The 20,615-nt window shown below is 39.4% G+C and overlaps 1 protein-coding gene across 1 annotated transcript in view; it reads right to left on the bottom strand.

The window, feature by feature from the left end:
• The window catches only part of JAG2 (jagged canonical Notch ligand 2), a gene marked incomplete at its 5' end in the record, with an annotated part of 74,024 nt that overhangs the window by 38,992 nt on the left and 14,417 nt on the right, over window positions 1-20,615 (bottom strand). Inside the window, 2 exons of the mRNA XM_082485778.1 lie at window positions 246-500; window positions 8,421-8,475. Of these exons, the coding sequence (XP_082341904.1) occupies window positions 246-500; window positions 8,421-8,475 (310 nt within the window). The remainder of the gene's footprint in view (window positions 1-245; window positions 501-8,420; window positions 8,476-20,615) is intronic.

Below are 20,615 nucleotides of genomic sequence, written 5' to 3'. Positions count from 1 at the left end.
TGTTTCACTATTTCGAATCCCGTATTTGTTGTGTAGCCCTCATAGCACAACCTGCAAGCAACACTGTATCCTGCCCTGGGCTCCACTCTTCAGAAACGATGTTTTTTCAAAGATTTTCATTCGAAGAACAAAGTCTGCATGTGTTAAAATTAATGTGCTACAGCACCGACACTACAGAAATTGCAGCTTATACCTATTATATATACACATTAGAGCTAATCTATAATGAAGCAAACCAATACTACCTTGTTTACATTCTTCTCCCATCCAACCTTCCATGCAGGCTTTGTTTCCATTTTGATCACATGTGTAGTGGCCAACAAAATCATCTCGAGGGCCACAAAATTTATTGCACAGAGCACTGTAGTAATTTTCATCACACTTCACTCTTATTTGTACTTCAAAATGGGCAACAGGACCATTAAATTGTAGTGTCTTCCATCGATCTTCTGGGTTGATCATGCCAGCATGTGCCACTCGTTCTATTAACAAGTCTTCACCTTTTAAAAAAAGACAAACAAAAAACCAAACAGGTGGCAGTATTCAGGTGATGAGTTTGATAGCATATAAGAGCATATAAATTCAATTCAAAAGTATTCAACCGGTTAAGAGAAAACCTAGTAAAGAAAATGTTAAGACGATAAAGATCTACTGTATAACTGAATTTTCCTTTGCCTTGCAAAGTTCATTACAGGAAGGCCAATTTAAAAAATTGTCCCAAAGGAAATATTAAAAAACCCTGGAACATAATCCATAGGAAATAGCTTATTTTTCAAGGCAGCCAAAGATACCACACCCACACGCTGACAACTAGCAGCTTTATCTTGATCTGAGGCTCTTTTTGTTCTTATAAAATTCCAAAATCTGCATAAGCTAGTAGCTGAGATATTATAAGTTCTCTGGTGCAAGTTAAATTTTAAAAATAAAGCAAAAGATGTACTCATCTTTCTGCAAAATTGCTAAGCACTAGTAAATGCTCTAGTAGGCTTGCATTATGAACATAAACTAGCTTTTTTGCATTTTATTATTCTCTCTATAGTAAAGGTAAAACATCTTTAACAAGCATTTCATAAAACACTTTGTGCAGCTAATATTTCACATTTTGACAAGAAATATACAAGCAAACCCAGGATTTTCAAGGGGCCATTCTCAACTCTGTATCCTGCTTATCCTTACCCCCAGTGGAACTACTGGTAATTACGATCACTGTTGCAATACACTCTATAAGTATCCTGCCTTGCCCTCACAGAAAGCAGCAGCACTGCTACTGTCAGGCTCCATTAACTGAGACCAAATGTGCACAAAGTATTAGCTGTCACATGGGACAAGAGGACTCTAGGGTACAAGATTATGGGACTGCCAACATGAAGTATTTTCACTTTCATTAATATCCATTTTGTATTTATCCATTTTATTCTTGGTATAAAAAATTCAGTACTAGGAGATGAGAAGCAATTATAGTCAGTACAATGAAATTACACAAATTGCTTCAGTAAATGTTAAGAGTAAGCAAAGCACAGTAAGGGTAAGGGTAGACAATCAGTAACCCCAGTGATAAGAGTTTTCAGAGGTTTTCACTATTCAAATCTGGTAACATCCTACTGCAAGACTTTTTCTAGATGATTCTGCAAGCCACAGCTAGAACTCCAAACACTACTTAAGGATAAGAAAAAGGTACAGAAGTTCCACTTGTATACATGAATTTCACATCCATTTATGAAATAGCTATAGTATTGCCAGTTCAGAGCTTCAGGGTCCACTTTCTTTAAAAATAAGGACTCTTTAAAATGCATGTTAAAATAAAGAACCAAAAACTTGCACACAGCAAGAGGCTGTAACGGTAGCGAGATAGAATCTAAACTTCAGATTATTAATAATATAAAGCACATTAAGCTGGTAGCAATGAATACTAAACTACCATTTACAGCAAATGCGTTTTACCTACTTACTTTATAGAACCCCTTAACCTAATCAGTTTAGAAAATAAAACCTAGGTGTGAAACAGTCACTCCTTTGGAAGTTATGGACAGCACAGAGGTATCCTGTGCAACTGTTACCAAAGCTGCACTTCCCCTTCAGCTTGTAAAAGAACTCAAGCGACGCTTTTCATTCACTCCAACATTAAAGGAAAGCTATAGTAGTGGTGTCTGCAATGCATTTTATCTTAACATCTTTTTTTAAAAACTTACTTCTACCAAAACAATCTTTCCTCTTAAAATTAAGGAATATTGAACTGAAAAAAAAGTTGTTTTAATTAGGCATTGAATGTTCTCCAATTATTAAGGACTAAAAGTATATCTCTGCTTTGATATTAAAAGTGGTATCACCATGTACAGGCTACAATTCATGCTCACCTGGACTAGTCTGCATAAAATATTTTATGGCTAGACAATACACATTGAAGTCTATCTCCGTTCTTTAACTCTCAAATTCCCATATGTGAACTCCTCTGTCACCCAGCAGCATGTGGTCAGTAGCAGAGTGGGCAAGAAACCTGCAAGCTAGAAAAGACTGCCTGCATTTTATTTTTGCCTGAACAGTATATCTATTGTATTACTGGTCACGATTAAAAGTTCGTGATTAGATTCAACATCCTTTCATAATCTTATTATTCTCTAATAACTATTGATCGGGTAACCTTGATGAGAAACTATAAAGGAGAAATGCTGAATCACTGGATGGTCAAGGAATTTGAACAAATAGCAAGTACACATTATAGAGCTGTAAGCAACACAGGCTCATTAAAAACAGCTGCAGCAGCCACTGCTATAAAAGTGTGTCCTCAAAGTGCATCAGATGGACTGAAGAATGGGTCCTGAGATTGAAAGGAGTGGCTTATATGATAAAAATATTATCAATTATGATGATCAGAGGGCTGGAGCACCTCTCCTATGAGGACAGGCTGAGAGTGTTTGTGTTGCTCAGCCTGGAGAAGGGAAGACTCCAGGGAGACCTTACAGCAGCCTTCCAGTATCTGAAGGGCACCTACAATGTCCCTGGAGAGGGACATTTCACAAGGGCATGTACTTATAGGATAAGAGGTAATGGCTTCAAACTGTAAGAGGGGAGATTTAGATTAGATAGCAGGAAGAAATTCTTCACTATGAGGGTGGTGAGGCACTGGAACAGTTGCCCTGGGAAGTTGTGGATGCCCCATCCCTGCAAGTGTTCAAGACCAGCCTGGATGGGGCTTTCCGCAATCTGGTCTAGCAGGAGGTGTCCCCACCCATAGCAGGAAGGGTTGGTACTAGACAATCTTTGAGGTCCTCCCTTCAAACTCTAACCATTCTATGACTCTGAGCATCTTCAGGCCAATGCAGATTCATCACCCACAGTTGAACAACTGGAATAAGCATTACAGATATTGTAAATATACCTAGGCAGAACAATCCTTTTGATACCTGGTGTCAAGAACAGGGGATATAAACCAATAATGCCTTTTTGTTTTTTGAACACTCAAACTTTATCTTCCCAAACTCCTCTGAAAAAGAATGTATTCTGAGCAGAGCTTTTCCTCTGGCTTATATCAGTAAAAGGAGGGCTTAACAGCCTAAATAAGCAAGCCAAATAGTTTACCCTGAACCACACAAGGTATCAGGAAATCAGCTCCAAGTCACAGAATCACGGAGTTTCAGAGTTGGAAGGCACCTCTAGAGATGATCTAGTCCAACTCCCCTGCTAAAGCAGGATTGCCTAGAGCATGTTACTCAGGACTGCATCCAGATGGGTCTTGAAAATCTCCAGAGAAGGGGACTCCACAACCTCCCTGGGCAGCCTGTGCCAGTGCTCTGTCACCCTCACCGCAAAGAAGTTTTTCCGTGTATTTGAACGGAACTTCCTATGTTCTAACTTGTGCCCATTACCCCTCGTCCTGTCACTGGGAACCATTAAAAAGAGCCTGGCTCCATCCTCCTTCAACCCACCCTTTAGATACTTGTACGCCATAATAAGGTCTCCCCTCAGCCTTCTCTTCTCCAGGCTAAAGAGTCCCAGCTCTCTCAGCCTTTCCTCATAAGGCAGATGCTCCAAGCCCTTAATCATCTTAGTTGCCCTTCGCTGGACTTGCTCCAGCAGTTCCCTGTCCCTCTTGAACTGGGGAGCCCAAAACTGGACACAGTATTCCAGTTATGGCCTCACCAGTGCCGAGTAGAGGGGGAGAAGGACCTCCTTCGACCTACTGGCCACACTCTTCCCTATGCAGCCCAGGATTCCATTGGCCTTTTTGGCAACAAGGGCACATTGCTGGGCCATGGATAATTTACTGTCTACCACGACCCCCAGATCCTTCTCCTCAGAACTACTTCCCAGCAGGTCCGCCCCTAACCTATACTGGTGCTTTGCATTCTTCCTCCCGAGGTGCAGGACCTTGCACTTGCTTTTGTTGAACCTCATTAGGTTCTTCTCTGCACAGCTCTGTCATTTAGTATAAAAATTCTGATTTACTTCAGATTTAAAACTGATCCCAAACAGTTCCCATCTCTTCCAAAGAGATTTGTAATTGCAGGGAGGAACGTGTTTGTCAACGTTCCTACTTCCTCTCCCACAATGCCAAAGTGTTTCTGAAGATACTCAGTCTCTCACATTTAAGCATTCTGATGAGACAAGTTTGCCCCCTGCATCTGGTTTACCATTAAAATTTACATGAGGAACTCACTTAGCCCTCAGTAAAGGCAATGAACTGCAGAACTGAATTTGTCTGGTCATTGGTCAAAAAGGCAGCATACACTACGCTAGCCTCCCCACACACACTCCTCAGAAGCAACAGGGCTTCTCGATTACTAAGAAGTTTTTTGCAAGTCCCTCCAGAAAAGTGGCACAGATGTTTGCATAAAAAGAGAAGATGGCTAAAAGGTGGTTCTTTAATTAAGCCTCTGATTTTTGGAAGAAAAATCCTTATCTGAAGAGTATTTAACTGTAACTGTGCAATAAGGAGCCATGACTACATTTAAACAACACCACTGCTCAACAACACACTAACAGAGGTCAGCATTCCCAGCAAGCCACTCACAGGGCAATACAAAAGGTGATGCTGGTGGTAGCTGTTTGCAAGGAAACACACGAGAGCATAAGAACTTCATGGCCAAAGGAACAGGAGGTGCCCTTCTCAGGAAGTACATTGTCTTCAGCCTTTTTCAAGCAACCATTTCAAAAAACTGTAAGGACAGATTAGTCTTCTACAGACTTACATGAAAAAGGAACGCAACCACTGCATCCCTGCTGCGGACATGGAGTCAAATGGAAAGTTATTTCACATGTGAAGATGCCAGCTTGCTTCATAATGGCAGCGCTGGGTTAGGTTTTGCCAACACCTCTGCTATACAACTAGAAGTTTGCCAAGTCAAATGACTTACCTGGAAAGTAACATGAACTGCTGTGACAGATGACAGAGAACAGGACCTTTACAGCGACTGTGTATCTAAGGCAGCTTCCTCTCCCCTTCCTCCACCCTCACAAAGCAAACAAGGAATAACATTATACTGCCACAAGCTTCCCTCTGAGACAACCCTGCTGCACTGAGGAGGAAAAAAACCACAGCAGTGGTTCAGGAATCAGGGTTTGAAAGCCCCTCTTAGAGTTTGTAGTTTGAGGTAAATACTGGGGAAACATTTGCCCTGGCAGACTTGTTCTTGAGATGGTACTTTACAGCTCTGCTCTGAGCACCCCTGCTGTGCTTTCAATGGGTGCAAGGAAGAATACAAGATGCTAGGACACAGAGGGAGGGAAGGAGGAACAACTGTTCTAAAACCTTCAAGTTGTTCACTGGAATCCCCTCTTTCCAGGTTTTGGGTTTTGTTTTTTTTTTGAGTTTGTGGGGTTTTTTTGTTGTTTTGGTTTTTTTTGTTTTTTTTTTTTTTTTTTTTTTTTTTTTTGTAAGAATACCCACTTGAAAGTAAGTGAGAACACAGGACCTGCATTTAACTTTCAGTCTTACTCACCCCCATTAAAGGAAAGCAAAACTTGACTTTGGAACTAATTAATCAGCTTATAAACAGACTCTGGCAATTAGTTTGATTAATCTTTCTTACAGTAGCAACAGAAGACACATATAACTTTATCCAGAGATCAGCTCAGGATATGACAGGGAGTTCAGCTTTCCACAGATATTCTCTTCACCCCTCCAGGACGCAGATACTGTTTTCTCTTTTCTGTGGAGGAGTTGCCATATTCCCTTTCCTATTCTCTTACATAGGATTTTTTACTGACCTGTCCCTGTTTGGCAGTTCAGCAGTCCTTGCAAAAATACAAGGGAAGTGTCCTGACAGATTCACAAGACAATTTCCAGCATTAATGAATTCTTTCTAGAAATCTAGTACGCAAGTCTAAATTGCAGCATGGCAAAGAAACAGATTTCTATCATGGAATCAGTAAACAGACTACAGAAAAATTTAACCAAGACAAATGTTTAGCTACTCTTCTGCCAAATTATAGACCAAGAAAGCCTTCCCAAATTCACATGACACTTCCAAATTTCAGATACAATACAACTTAGAACCACCTCTCCTGCAGCCTATGTTAGAGGGAAGTTCACCTTCCATTCGCAGTTTCTCATTAGAGCTAAACTGTAATCTGACACTTACGTAGACATCTGTAGTTCATGGAACTTGTTAAATTAAGGAGATGGCCCACTGGGCCTCTAAAAGACACTATATATCTTGTTATCCTGAAGTTCAGGAAAAAGAATACATCAGTGCAAGTAAACAGATTTTTTAGAGCATGTTAAAAAACTAAAAGGCATAAGAAAGACTTAACACAAGCCTAGAGCGATTGTCCTGCTATCAAGTGCATTTTAAAAAAATGGATTTTAAAGCTACAGATTTGCAAGAGGATTCTGCAGATTCTAACACATAAACATAGCAAGTTAGAAGACTATTTTTTATCAAGTAGCTTATTAAAAACCAAAATTCAGCACTTAAATGCATACAGGTCTGTTTTGCAGGATAGGCTCTTCATGTTCACCCCCTTCTACACCATCTCATGAGTTGATCTGCCATCTAGAACTACAGCATGAATATTCCAATATCCACTGTACTAGCCGCCCATTGGTAAATTGTTCCCAAGCTGGAAACTATTTAATGGAATTAACTTCATGTAGTACTTTTTGAACAAAGCATTCAAGAGGACAACTCCAATCTGTTGCTAAGATATCTAAACTTATTTGAGATTCAGGCTTACTCTGCTCAGCACACAAGATCTCATTTTGAATACCATGTCCAGCTTTGGGAACTGCCATTCAAGAAGACTGAAGGGTTGCAGCAACATGAATTACCAGAGATCTAAAGAAAACACACCTATTAGAAAAGGTTGAAGGAGCTGTTAAACAACAAGAAAAAAGAAGCTTAAGTGTAACAGAGGGAGGGCTCCAGAACAAACTACAACTCATCATTACTTTGTCTGTCATTGGAGACAGAGTATGTTAGGAAAATCTCCGAGTTAGGAAAGTCTGTCAGGAAAATCCAAGTGGCTCTGATCCCAATCTTCAAGGAAAAGGACCTTAAAACTCTAATATAGCTTTAATATCAGTTGAGCTTTGCCAGCTGTTTATGTTTGATACATCTTCATAAGGATGGTCAGTAAAACAGTGGAGAATGGAGCCCATAATTAGAAACTGATGATAATTTGGGACATAAACCTTTCCTAACTTAATGTCCAAACATTTATCTCCCTCTATATTCATCCCAGCCAAGATAGTCCATCATTAACCACAACGAAAGCCTGAAGCTCACTTAACACTTGTAGCCAAAAAGCATTGATTATTCCAAGACAGGTTTTTAAACCATTATGAAAGAGCAGGTTCAAGCTGGAGTCCTACTTTAGCAACAATATGGCAACCAGAATCTTCATATGATTTTGAAGTATTTATACAATAATCTTGCTTTTCCTTCAAATCAATAGCACTGCTCTGATACTGAGCACTAGTATTTACAGACGAGAAATGCAAGGTAACTTTCAGTACTTAAGAAGGAATCATGATTTAGAACACCTTCAAAAACATCAAGCATGGTTTCTTTATGGGGAGCAAGAATGCTTATTTGTTTACCTGATCACAAAAAGTATTACAGAACATGGTTATGGGTAAACTGAGGAGAATTTAAAGTGTAATTTTACAGCACAGGCAGTTTTCCTTTAAAAAAAATAAAAAAGCCTAGCATGATTTTTAAACATTTTAAGCTAATTAGTAAGTAATGTATTGCAACCTTCACTTAATATTGTCCATTCTTTTTCATATCAGTAATAATTTTTCACAGTTCCTAACCCAGTATTCACTACTTGGATTTGTACATGACCTCTTTACTTAGATAGCAGGTTTGCATTTGGATTGATTTGGAGGGATGGCTAATTGTAGCAGCATACCTCCTCCACAATCTGTGTACATAAAGCACAGAGTTAGTGAAAACTGAAAATTTTACATAAATACTCACCAGCTTTTGTATCATTATCCCAATCCCATGCTTCTATTATTAACGTGAACGATCTCTGAAAAGAAACAAGACATCCGTCAGAGAGTAATAAAAAACTTACACACCAGGCACAAACAGTGATTTGGAATAAGCAGTTACTGCTCCTACAAGAAAGCCAACTGAAAACAGTTAAAAAATTTCACTTCTCTGCTGTCATGTGAAAGCCCTTGAAGGCATCTTGTCAAAAGCATGAAATATAACAGTACTAAAAATTGTGGGGCAAAGCATGCTAACAGCAAAACAAACACCCACACATACACCCACCAAGGACTGAATTATTATTATTCTTCTACTCCTACTGCATTTAATTCTTAGCTTTGCTTAGCCACAGAAATCCTTTTCAGTGGCCCTAAAAGGTTCAAATGAAGTGAGGGGTTCTGAACCTTCGGAAACTACTAGGATATTTAAGACTTAAGCAACTGAAGACAAAAAAAAAAAGGAATAAAATCAGAGCCATCCTTTATGAAGCATACAAAAGATCAGTCTATATAACAGATCTGTTTGCTGTTTTCTAGAAAAACATGTCTAAAGAAGAAACACACAAAAATCAACCCTGTATCTAATCTATCAAGAATGTAGACTTCTGTCTCATGAAAGGGGAAATGTGAAAAAAAATTGACCTCCAAAAGACACAGCAGAAACATAATTGTTAAAAGAAGCACACTTAGTATACCTTCCCCTGAGGAAAGAGGAAAAGTGTGATTTCAGACAGTTCTAAAATTATTTGGAAAACACATGAAGGCTTTACTTCACTAAAGTAAGCCTTTAGGCATTTTTCTTAGTTTTATGACCACATATGTAGGATAGATGTTGATTTTCAAATATTAAACTTATTTAGGAACAAGTTACCTTATGCATAGATGCAATGTTTCCCTGTTTTGAGTTTAATGAGAGTAGCTGTCAAGCCCCTCAGCTTTGGTAGTTTCCAACTTGTCCAAGTTAACATCAAGATTCTCACATACATTTAAAATCAAGGAAAAAGCCTCCAAGAACAGAAAGAGTTATTGCACCACTATCCTAAAACCCTCATATATACATCTTTGTGCTTAGAGGCAAGCCACACCAAAAACTGAAGCTCATTAAATACAGCAAAGCCAAGCCCCAATGTGCACAGAATTCACAGGCTAACGATCCATGACTTCATATGGACCTGGGAACATTCAGCCAAGAAATTAAGAGCATTGTCTTAAGATGAGGATTATTTAAGAATTCAGTTACCTTTCATAGTGTGCTTCAGACTATTTTATCATTACATCAAGAGATGTACATTTTTGCTCTGAGATAGCTCATAAGTGCTTTGTATGTCCCTCGCCTCCTCACCAAGGAGGGTTGATAACAACACTGAAATCTCTCCGTTTTAGAACAGCAGCAGCAAGAAGAAAAAAAATCAGTGCAGCACCAAAGCAAAAGGGCTCCTGCCCAACATCCTTCATGGCTACAGCAAGGGATCAGAGTAACTGAGTACATATTTGTCTACTGCTTAGTTACATTAACATATAAACCACAAACTATGCTTTAAAAAAAACCTCTTCTGTACTTTCAGCTTCAGACAAATACTAGGGAAGATGATTTTCCATCATTGAAACAGATAAATGTTTAGTGGTAAATAGTTATATTACACTCAAGGAAGGAGGGAAAAAGTAAGCTCAGCAGTGTCTACGGTGGACAGATGCATACTGGGGCTTGAACTGCTTTTGGAAAAAGAAAACTGGTAAGAGATCAGCTGAGAAAGTAAAGACCTTTATTTCTGAAGTATGCCAACACAGCACAACTCACAACACAGATTTTTTGAAAACATGTTAGTAGAGTATTTCAGTAGCTTCACTCTCCAACTCCTTGATCTCCCCTGCCCCCCCAATCTCATCATTTAGGGAAGCAGGATAGCTACTGTATTCTGAAAAAAAAAAAACAAACACCTGCCACCCCTTTCCAAAAAATAAACGCACAGCGAATAGTATCAGAAAATAGGCACTATATAGCATTACCCCAACATTACCTTCTGACAATTGCAAACCTCCTTATTTTGTGTCAAAATTAAGTGTAAATCTAGGTAGAATTCTGCAAATCAGTGCATGACCCAAAGCTCTGTTCGTCACCTCTCCTGCTTTTAACAATTGATCTTCTAACCTATCCCTCAGTTTTCCTGCATTCCATTGATTTGTATTAGAAGTACAAAATAGTGCTCAAGCGCTTCTACATGGCCACTTACTCATCTTATGCAAGTGCTGATCTTTCCTACTGCAAATTAGCTGTTGCATCTGACTGCTCACACAGGCTAAGGCAGAAAAAAAAATTTAAGCTGGACTTGCTCTCTGAGGAAACAGACTGGTCAACTATGTCTTCCTGTCACTCCACTTGAAAGCAGATTTCTATCTTTGCCTAGGATGCTAGAGAATTTTTGTGGGTAAAGACTCAACGCACTGTTCCAACATGCACATGCTGGAGGGTGTGAATGGGGATAAAGAAGCAGTCTAACAATTTTAAAATGTTTAAAACAAGGAGTCCTGTAGCTCCAGGGGCAAATCTGACCATCTAAGCTGGCATAGACTCTGGAGTTGAAGATATTCCTCTGCTACCTTATAGAAACTTAATAGGACATTGCAAGCAACTATGACTTTGGTGCACAGCTCTTCCAAGATTTGGAACAACTGGATTTCTGGCCAAATAACTGACCTCTGCAGCCCGCACAGCTCATGCTGCCTCCTGGTGGCAGACAGGGCAAGAAAGTGGCTCTGCCAGCCCCAGGTTGGTCTCAACCATTCGCCTTTACCCTCCTCCCACTGGTGACCATAAAGAACTATAAGCCCATCTATAAAAAGTTTAAACAATATACACAAAGACAAGACACAGACTATCACATCCTTTCACTTAGTGGCATCCCATAGCCTCAGTTTCCCCACGTCTACTTCCAGACTAATAGGTAAGCACTTGGCCATTTACACATGAGCAAGAATATGGAGTGTAACACTTTAGGAAGGCTTGTAGTCACACTTGTAGGAGATTAGAGATGTTATTCAAATTATAGTAAAATAGTATTGATAGATAAATGCATATTTACTGGAAAAAAAAAAAAAAAAAAATCACTTTCAGCAGGGACAGTTCTCAGTTGTGCAACTTCCTGCTTTCTACTGACAGTTACACAGTCACCCTCCAAAAACTCCTAAGGAACACAGTAAGAGTGTAACCAGAAGAGTAACTGATTTTTGTGGCTATTCTACCCTTAGAGAACACAGCTCAGATTACCAACCTAGCTTGTCATCTCTTCCTCACCTCCAGCTAGTCAATAACTTCAAAGAGGAATTTCTCTCCGTGGTAGCACGATGGTCATGTTACAATTACTACACCTCAAAACAGGAAACAGATCCTTAATCTACTGGTTCAATAAAACCCCTCTCTCCCTTTCCAGCCCCCACCACAGGTATCAAGTCTTGCACTGGTTCTGCTTAAATTCTTTTGAATTTTGCACTTCACTTTAAAAACAACAGCTGAAAACTTACAAAGAAGCATCCATGTTATTAAATATGTTCATGGTATACTGCGCTAAGAGCTTTGCAGTTGCTGCTCAACTATCAGAAATATTTGTTCAACTATCAACAGCATTTATTAGTGGAAATTTTAATATCTATACACTCACCCATACTATAACCGAAGTAAGAGCAATAGGTTGAATAATAATAATGGATATCAATTTTGAAGTACTTTTAGCTTACATAATGGATATACTCATTTTATAAAACAGCTCTACCATTGGCTTAAATTACTCCCATCTGTACTTTTTGACAGAAAGCCTAACACAGACTACCCAGCACACCTTCCGCTAGCATCAGCTGCAAGTAACTTTTCTGTAGCACAGATACCTATATACCAGACAAGGTCTTTCTTAAATTGTGCTTCCAGAAAACAATTATAGAACTTATATTAATTTAGCTTTTGTCCAGATTCTAAGGTCTACCTATATTGCGAATCTTTAAACTCCTCACATCATCCAATGGTGTATTGGCGCTTCGACATATCTTTAAGAATGGCTAGCTTAAAAGCTATTTAAGGTAAGAAGTTCTCCACAGATGCTATTGATTGATATCTATGTAAGTGTGTCCAAGTTCCTGTATAAATTTAACAGAAAACTATTTTTCTAGCAAGTGTCCTAAGAATGCCATAAATTCATAAGTATTTTATGCACGATACACACACACACACCACCACACATGCTTCTTTTCTAACTTTCAGAGAACTCTTGTTGTAGGCCGATACAACTCACAACAGCAGGACAGGCACATTCCAGTCTGTTCTTATACACAAAAAGAAAAGCATTGTGAAGTAGTAATTGCTGTTCATTTCAACTACTACTAGCAAATATTTAGAAAATATTTTAAAAGTGACCACAGCACAGATTGGAGGGGATGAGGGTGAACATGCAGCACTTGAAAACACACTTGATTCTACTGACTTTTGTGTCTAGGTTTACCTTCCTGAAAGAATTAAACACAATACAGCATTTTCTCATCAAATCAAACCCCAGAAGATATCAAAGGCTACAAGTCAGAAGAGGAGCATGAGCACACTTCTGCAGAAAAGTGCAGCTTTATGAGGGAACCATTTGGTAGGAGTTAACTAAATAGATATGCCAAACAGTTTGGAAAGATACAAATTAAGCCTGTTTATCCTGCTGATGCTGCTTCAGTTGTGTTTTTCTTGGAATTGGTGTTGACAAAAGCAACTTCAAAGCATTATTCCACTGTTTACACTAAACAAAACACTCCCCATACTATCTGAGCTACCTACTTTCTGGGTAGGGGGAAACAAGACCTGCAATATTGGTTTGGCATTGTCTTTTCATGAGCTACTACTACCTTGATATTTGCAAATCAACATTCAAAAGTGGTGGGGTTTTTGTTTGGGGTTTTTTTTTTTTTTGCAAAACAGACATGTCAGACTTTTTATCCCAAGAAAGGTGATTGATCTGCTGACAGCACTTTCAATCAGGTATAGAACTTATATTCTCTACCTCAAAGTCTGAAAATGCAAAACGTTAAGGTTGACATGAGATGAACAGTTGACATTTTCTGCATCAGTAACAAGCTATTGTGTATTAAAATACTTTTATTCTAACAGACAAAAAATTATCAATTTTGTGTGGATAAAAAAAAAAAAACTTTGACTGGACTTTTTGCATGGAAAAACCTCAGAAGAAATCATGAATCAGCTATGAATTAGAGAAAAGTATGGCTCCAGAGCCCACATTATCTTCCTGTTCCACAATCACACAGTAAACATGGTCTCATCACCAGTCAGTACCATTTCCTTTCAAACCTCAATCAAGGAAAAGCAATATTTGTATTTGAACATTTCAACTGTAAAAACACGTCAAATGCCAGTAGTACGTCACTATTCTTATTCCAGAAGTTACAAAAGTTAGACTAGTAGTAAGTCATCACCAGTATTTCTTGCAACCAAGTCCATTAAGCCTTGATCAACACAGTCAACTCTCAGATTTGGTTTCTTAAGAAACTTCTAGAAAAGTCAGGCAAGCACAGGTCTGCCTCCCCTCCTTTTTTTTTTTTTTTTTTTTTTTTTTTTTTTTTTTTTTTTTAAAAAGCACCCTCACCCTCCTCCTTGCCATGGAAAAAGCTGACTTGAAGGCAAGCATATTCCATTTCCTTCCCCAGGAGCTCTGCAGCTAGGCAAATTCTTACAACTTCCTCATGAATAAGCCAGAAGTGCGAAGGAAACAAGAAAGAAATGAAGAAAGATTCTGAGAAGGTCCAGGACTCATCTTCAACACAGGTTTAAGGGCAGACAGATGGAACAAGCCTGCAGGTTGATCTTGTAGAAGCAGAAATTATAAAGACATAATGGAGATCTTTACTGATGGAGTAAGTGTTCCCCATTTTGGGAAAGGGGGGCGAGGGGGATGGGAGTTGTTTTTTGAAACTTCAAGGATGTTTCAGCCACACACGTAAGAACTTGTCTGCTGAAAGCAAAGGCCAGTTCACCACACAAAATCATAAAGGTGCCCATCCCCTAAACCCTCATTTCTCATTTGCGAAGCAAGTACCATTGGCCTAGCAAGTCCTAAACAAAAGCCTTTCCTTTGGAAAAGAGGGCCAAACAATCTCATTTTGTTGAGAGTGCTGTGGAAGGTGGGGTGAGAGTACTGCAAACATCGGCAACAGATAGCAGAAAGCAGTTGAGCAAGTTGAAGCCTTCTATTTGAGAGCAATTACTGCAGTTATACTCCTCTTGGCCCAGTCACAAAAGCAGGATGATGTTTACAAACTTTGGAGCCCTACTACTGTGTGAGGGGAGCTCTTTATGAATTAGCCCCACCTGACACTCTTTAGGAAGTCTGCAAAACCAGGGTGCATAGAGGGTATTTTTTGCCACGATTAACAGCCAACAGCCTGATACCTCTGCCTACGTGAGTTTTAACACTTCATTCCACTACTCCCTCAAACTAAGCGAAGTCAAAGCTGGAGGAGTGTGTATGTGTGTACGCATATGGGGGTGGCAGGGGGAAATCTAGATGTCTAGACTATTAAGACTCATTTCATTGCAAAAGGAGCACAAATAAAAACAACAGGTGAATAAGAGTCAGTCTTGGAGTTAATATATCAAATTTAACACCCAGGTAGACTCACCTCTAGATGTCTCAGCACCACCCAGCAACTGGGTGGAAGAATCCTACCAACAACCAGCTGCACTCACCTAAAAGATAAAACAACTTCAAGGAGTAACTCAAAGGGGTACTACAACACCTATTTCGCAGTGACCAGCACTTTGTGAAATGGAGAGAAGCACACTACGCTCCTAAGGTGATCAAACTACTAGGATCATGACATACTAACTTACTAGCTGATATATCAAGCTTCACTTGAAGGTCTGAAGATATTCCGATCCTCTGCTGCAATGGCAGAATGCAACAGGAGTTTCTTGATATGAGGGGGTTTTGATATATCATGGGACAGCAAATATTTTAGCTGTGGAGTTCCAAAAATCATCTGAAGTCTCATAGTAGCTTTACCTAATGCCTGTAGAAACAATGACCCATTTTCAGGTAGCTCAAAAGAGGCCAAAATGACATGTCTTCGACTAGAGCTCCTCAAGGGAGGATATTAATACAGTCACCTCAGACCACATCCAGAGCAAAGAGAAAGCTCTCTGGAGATCCATCTACACATGAGAAGCTAAATCACCACAAGAAAGACTCCACAGTCTTCTGGTATACTTAGCACCGTAGACAAACTTCAAGCAAACCTCAGCCAATTCAACCTTATGACAAATGCCAAGTCTTAGAGACACAGTATTTGTTCCCAATACCTCAGTGCTGACCCTGACCTTTGATAGCACCCTCTGTTAGACAGCTGCTGCAGACAGAGCAGCATCCTCCTTGAGTAAATAGGAAGCATACACCTCACTAACAGCCTTCAGTGCCACAAGCAAGTCATTAGTGTCTTATTTAGAAAAGCTGCAGGAGATCTGACCAGGCAGTAGTCATGTCAGGACGTATCTGAAGAAAAGCTGATCTGCTAGCTACTCTCAGCTCACAGGACACTAAAGGTTCTAGAAGAGTCCATCCCTACTTTAAAGCAGCGCCTTTCACCATTACACGCATAGCAGCAACACTAGTCCTGTGGAATAGAAGTAATTCCTGCCTCTGCTTTTTATAGCTGTCTGCTACTCATCCCCACCCTACTCCATCTCCCTTCCCCCAATTCCAGCATACATACATCTCTGCTGTAGTCAGGGAGATTAAGTTCCAACTCTGAAATCTAAAGCTGTTGATTATGGTCACTTAAATTTGAACAAACATCACAGGATTGGCTTCCAAATCATTTATTTCACTTATACTTCCAAAACTAAACAAACAACAACAACAAAAAAAAGCATCAGTCAAAAATTAGCTCCTCAGGTAAAAGGGCTCCTGCGATAACTTGCCTTTGCTGAGATTTTTCCAGCAAGAAACGAGAAAAATATCAATGTTTAATACCAATCCAAGCTATCAGCTGCCACATTTACAAGTTTTGTTGCAACACTTCTATTTTACTGCAAATGCCTTCTGCCTATGCCACCTCTACGGACCTCCTGTGTACCACAAGTCTCAACAAAAGTATTGGTTTATAAATCTAATCAATACATCAGGGGTGACATAGATGTAGGTTTGGGGTTTTTTTTGCCAAACAGCTGAGCAAGCATAATGCTTATGGAAAAAAAGAATCAATTTATTCTCAGGTAAACAATCAGTAACTACAATCTTATTCTAGTGTCTAGAATAATGGTATTCTAGGTGGTCTTTAAACCAGTTCTTAGACTGACATATACACAGTTTAATCATACCAATAATTTCTTTCCACAGTATCTTTAAGAATTTTTTGTACCAATTGTCATAATGGGAGTACAGTATTTCAAGTCTTGTCATTTAAGCTTCCAACCTTGCTGAATGTAAACTAATTTTCAGAAAGCCTCATATAACCCTGAGTTAATGACACCTGTGCCTTTGTTGTTCTTTGAAAATTTTTAATGATAAACAGGGTTTCACAAAATATGTCTTGTAACTTGTCAATTCTGTAAACAGCTACTCTTTCAATCCACCAAAGCCATCTTGTTTCTAGCAAAGCGAGTTGCCCTCACAAGCTCACCAGAAGTTCTCTGATCGGATCACAGTAAGAGATCTGCTTCCCACTCTGAGAGGGACATTCAGTGTTATGCCACTGTGTGATTCTGTACCTGAAGGTGGAGGAAAGCAGAATGGTTCTCCCGTTCCCCCTCTCCCAAGAGTTGGGATGAAGAGTATCCCTCAAGAGTGGGATGTTAGAAATCAAAGGTCCAGAGAAGAGCAACAAGAAGGAACAAAGAATCAAATGATTTCCATGAAAGAAATGAAAGAGGTGGTCAAAACTCCTCAGCCTGGAAGACAGACAACTGGAGTATGTGATAGGAGTCTGAAAAAGCTACAAGAGACCCTGGGGATGGCTAGGAATAGATCATCCATTTTCTTGTTCTTAACAAGAATGAAAGAGGATCAAATTAAGCTAACAGGAGACATGGCCAGATGAAAAGAAACAAGAGAAGATGGCACTTCGTGCAAAGCTTGGCAAAACATTACATAGGTTGCCAAAGGGCGAAGTGGTTTTAAGAGCTTTGTGGGTCCAAGGGCAGACTGGCACAAATACTTAAGAGAGACCAATGACAACTACTTCAGGAAGCTCCCGGGTTGAAAACAAAGCTTGAGAGAATGAAAAGAAATTGTCTGTATTTGGTTCAACTGGTTTCAACCAGTATGGGTGCTACTCTGAAGCAAGTATTCCACGTTTTCAAATAGCTGACATTAAAGCAAGAGACTACAAAAACAAAAAAAAAAAACAAACAACAAAAAAACAACACAACATTTACACTGTAGAAACTTATAAGCCCGCCTGAGCCATTAGTATCTCTCCTTGGGTAAACAAGATCACGACCAAGGAAATTTTGAGGAAAAAAGGGAAGCCGGGAGAAATGGAAACCAGGTCTAAATTAGATTTATTATTATACCTCGGAACTCCTCTTTGAAAGCCATGACAGAAGAAGTCATAATTGAAAAAGCTAATCAGGATTCTCCTTTCTGCATACTAAAGTGTCATATGAAATAAGAAAATTGCAAAAATCACCAACCATGTATACAATACATGCATAGCAAGTCACGCAACTGTTGCAGTAGATGCAACAAATGCAATTCAGAAAGACAAAAAGCTGAGCTAGAGCTATTACCTGGGAGATCTTACTATTTGAAATAAAGGCTTAGAGGACTATAGACTTCCGAGACTTCCCCTGAGGAAAAGGTAGTCACTCTTAAAAGACCGTCTGGATTAAATCAAGTAACACAAAGCAGAACATGCTGTCATCCAAGGCAAGATAAGAGAAATGCACAAATCCAGTAAGCATTTATCATTTATTAACTAGCTGAAGATTGACAAACGTCAAGTGAAATACTAAGCGTACTGATTTTATATCAATTTTTCCACACAAAAATTGGTCAGCACATTTGTGATGAAAATCCTGGCTTAACTATAAGAAAGATTTGTCTTGGGAAAGACAAAAAACTGAGGTTTACACAGAAAGATAACTGAAATAATTAGGCAATTAATCTCCAAACCATAGCTATTCTATTTACAGTAGTCCAAACCAATCCTTATTGGCATCTATGTAACATCACAGATGAAGGCTGGTGCTATTCCTAGTTACTCCTGCTCCACTAAGGAAGTGATTCGGCACTGTCTATATATGTCACTGAGCCAAGTATCACTGTTCCAGAGAGACATGTTCTTCCACACCAGCTCAAGTGCAAGTAAGAAATACACATACCCCACCACCCCCACCCCTGAAAAGCCAGACCTCTCAGTCACTCAGAAACCAGTCTCTCTAAGAAGGAATAAAACAGCTTTCAAAACATCACCTATATTCTCCAGGCAGAATTAGAGGATGAATAGAATAGGAAGGTTAGCATGACTGGCATGGAAGCTGTGAAGGCAAGAGCACCTGTGACAGTCTGGAAATACCAGCTAATAGGAAAGAAGTGTTAGAACTTTAAAGCTGGAAAAGAAAAAAAGTCACGGGCTTACTACACCAGTTTCCCTAACTTGACTGAATTGCTTCAAATGCGACACTGCTACCCACAAAATGTATCTTTAAATATCGTAAGGAATCTTTGTGATTAATTCAAGATGCCAGACACAAACTACAGGAATAAGATCCAGACTCTTTAGAGCAAGCCAGATTAATTGCCTAGATTTACAAAATATTCCCCCAGGTACTCTGCAAGGCTACCCTAAGTACTCCTGACAAAGGGAAATGGTAGATATATCCACTTAGCCTTTTGGATCTGCCCCCCTATGTACCTGACAGTCACTATAAACTCAGTCCTGGGCTCAAGTAACACAGACACAGAATTTGAGCCACAATCGCAATCCTTAGTGACCTCAAGAAACACATTTTAGACCAAAAGGAACAGAGGCGGGGAAACAAGAATTAAGACATCACAGGCCTTCTGGAGCCACACCTATAGAGGTAAAACCATTTCCAGATAAACTTTTTGACGTGAACTTTTACACACTGTCCAGTTGGGAAAAAATGCTTTGAAAACCATTTTGGTCAGAACCCAAACTGTCTCCCTTCTGATCTCTAACAAGTCATGGGAAATGACTTCCAGAAACTCAATACCTTTCAACAACTCAGTAAAACTGCTTTTCTTCCACATGAAGGAAGCCCACCCCACATTCCAATTTGCAACAAAGAGGATGGCAGATTTTGCTGCATCTTGGAGGTGATCCTTTAATCTGCTGGATGGAGTTCTAGTGCCCCACAAAACACTTTCCACATGCCCCACTGAGGCATGTGGAAAACAGGCCTCAAAGTAAAGCTTTTCCCAACTGCCACCTCTTCCACAGATGCTCGAGCACTGCAATGCTCTGCTCAAATACAACTGCTGTGGAAGAACAATTCACACTATAAAGAAGGATGATACACACAAAATCCACCTGAAAACAGAGTCTTAACAAACCATGCTGCTCATCACTTAGCTTTGTTTCAATAGCTGATCAGAGCTAATGATGAACGCAGAACACAAAAGACCTAACGCAGCCAGCAAATACTAGTGCTCAGAAGCAGCATTAGTCATCCTTCCTACTGTCACAGCTCCTCTCTGCTAGTTAATTTACCTAACTCATCTATATACACTGAACATTTACACAATCCAACTAAAACTTAACCTATCTTTAAATATCCTTTGATATAGGTGTTAATGTGTCTGTTCCAATGAGGTTTTCTGGAAAGCAAATTGGGGTATAAAATGGCATTGGCAAGCTTTCCTACACCTCAAAAGAAATTAGATAGTAGAAACGCCAGCCAGTTAGAAAAAAAATATTCTAAATATAATGGCTATCAAAGCAATAGAATTTGGTATGCTATACTACAACCACTCAAAAAGAAGAGACAACACCCTACTAGTTTACCTAAGGGTAGTCAAACAAGTACCACAGTTTATACTGTACCTGTCTCTCTCAAACAGGAGAGCGTAGTGTAACCTCCCCAGGTTTCATTTATCTTTTTGACAGTTCTAGAGCAGAAGCAGCAGGAAGGAAAATGAAATTAACTCCGTGCACATCAATTCTGCAAACCTGCAAG

Source organism: Vanellus vanellus (genome assembly GCF_965231255.1).
Source record: "Vanellus vanellus genome assembly, chromosome: 6".
Lineage (NCBI taxonomy): Eukaryota > Metazoa > Chordata > Aves > Charadriiformes > Charadriidae > Vanellus > Vanellus vanellus.
The sequence above is the reverse complement of the archived record's forward strand: the minus strand, read 5'-3'. Positions and strand labels throughout refer to the sequence as shown.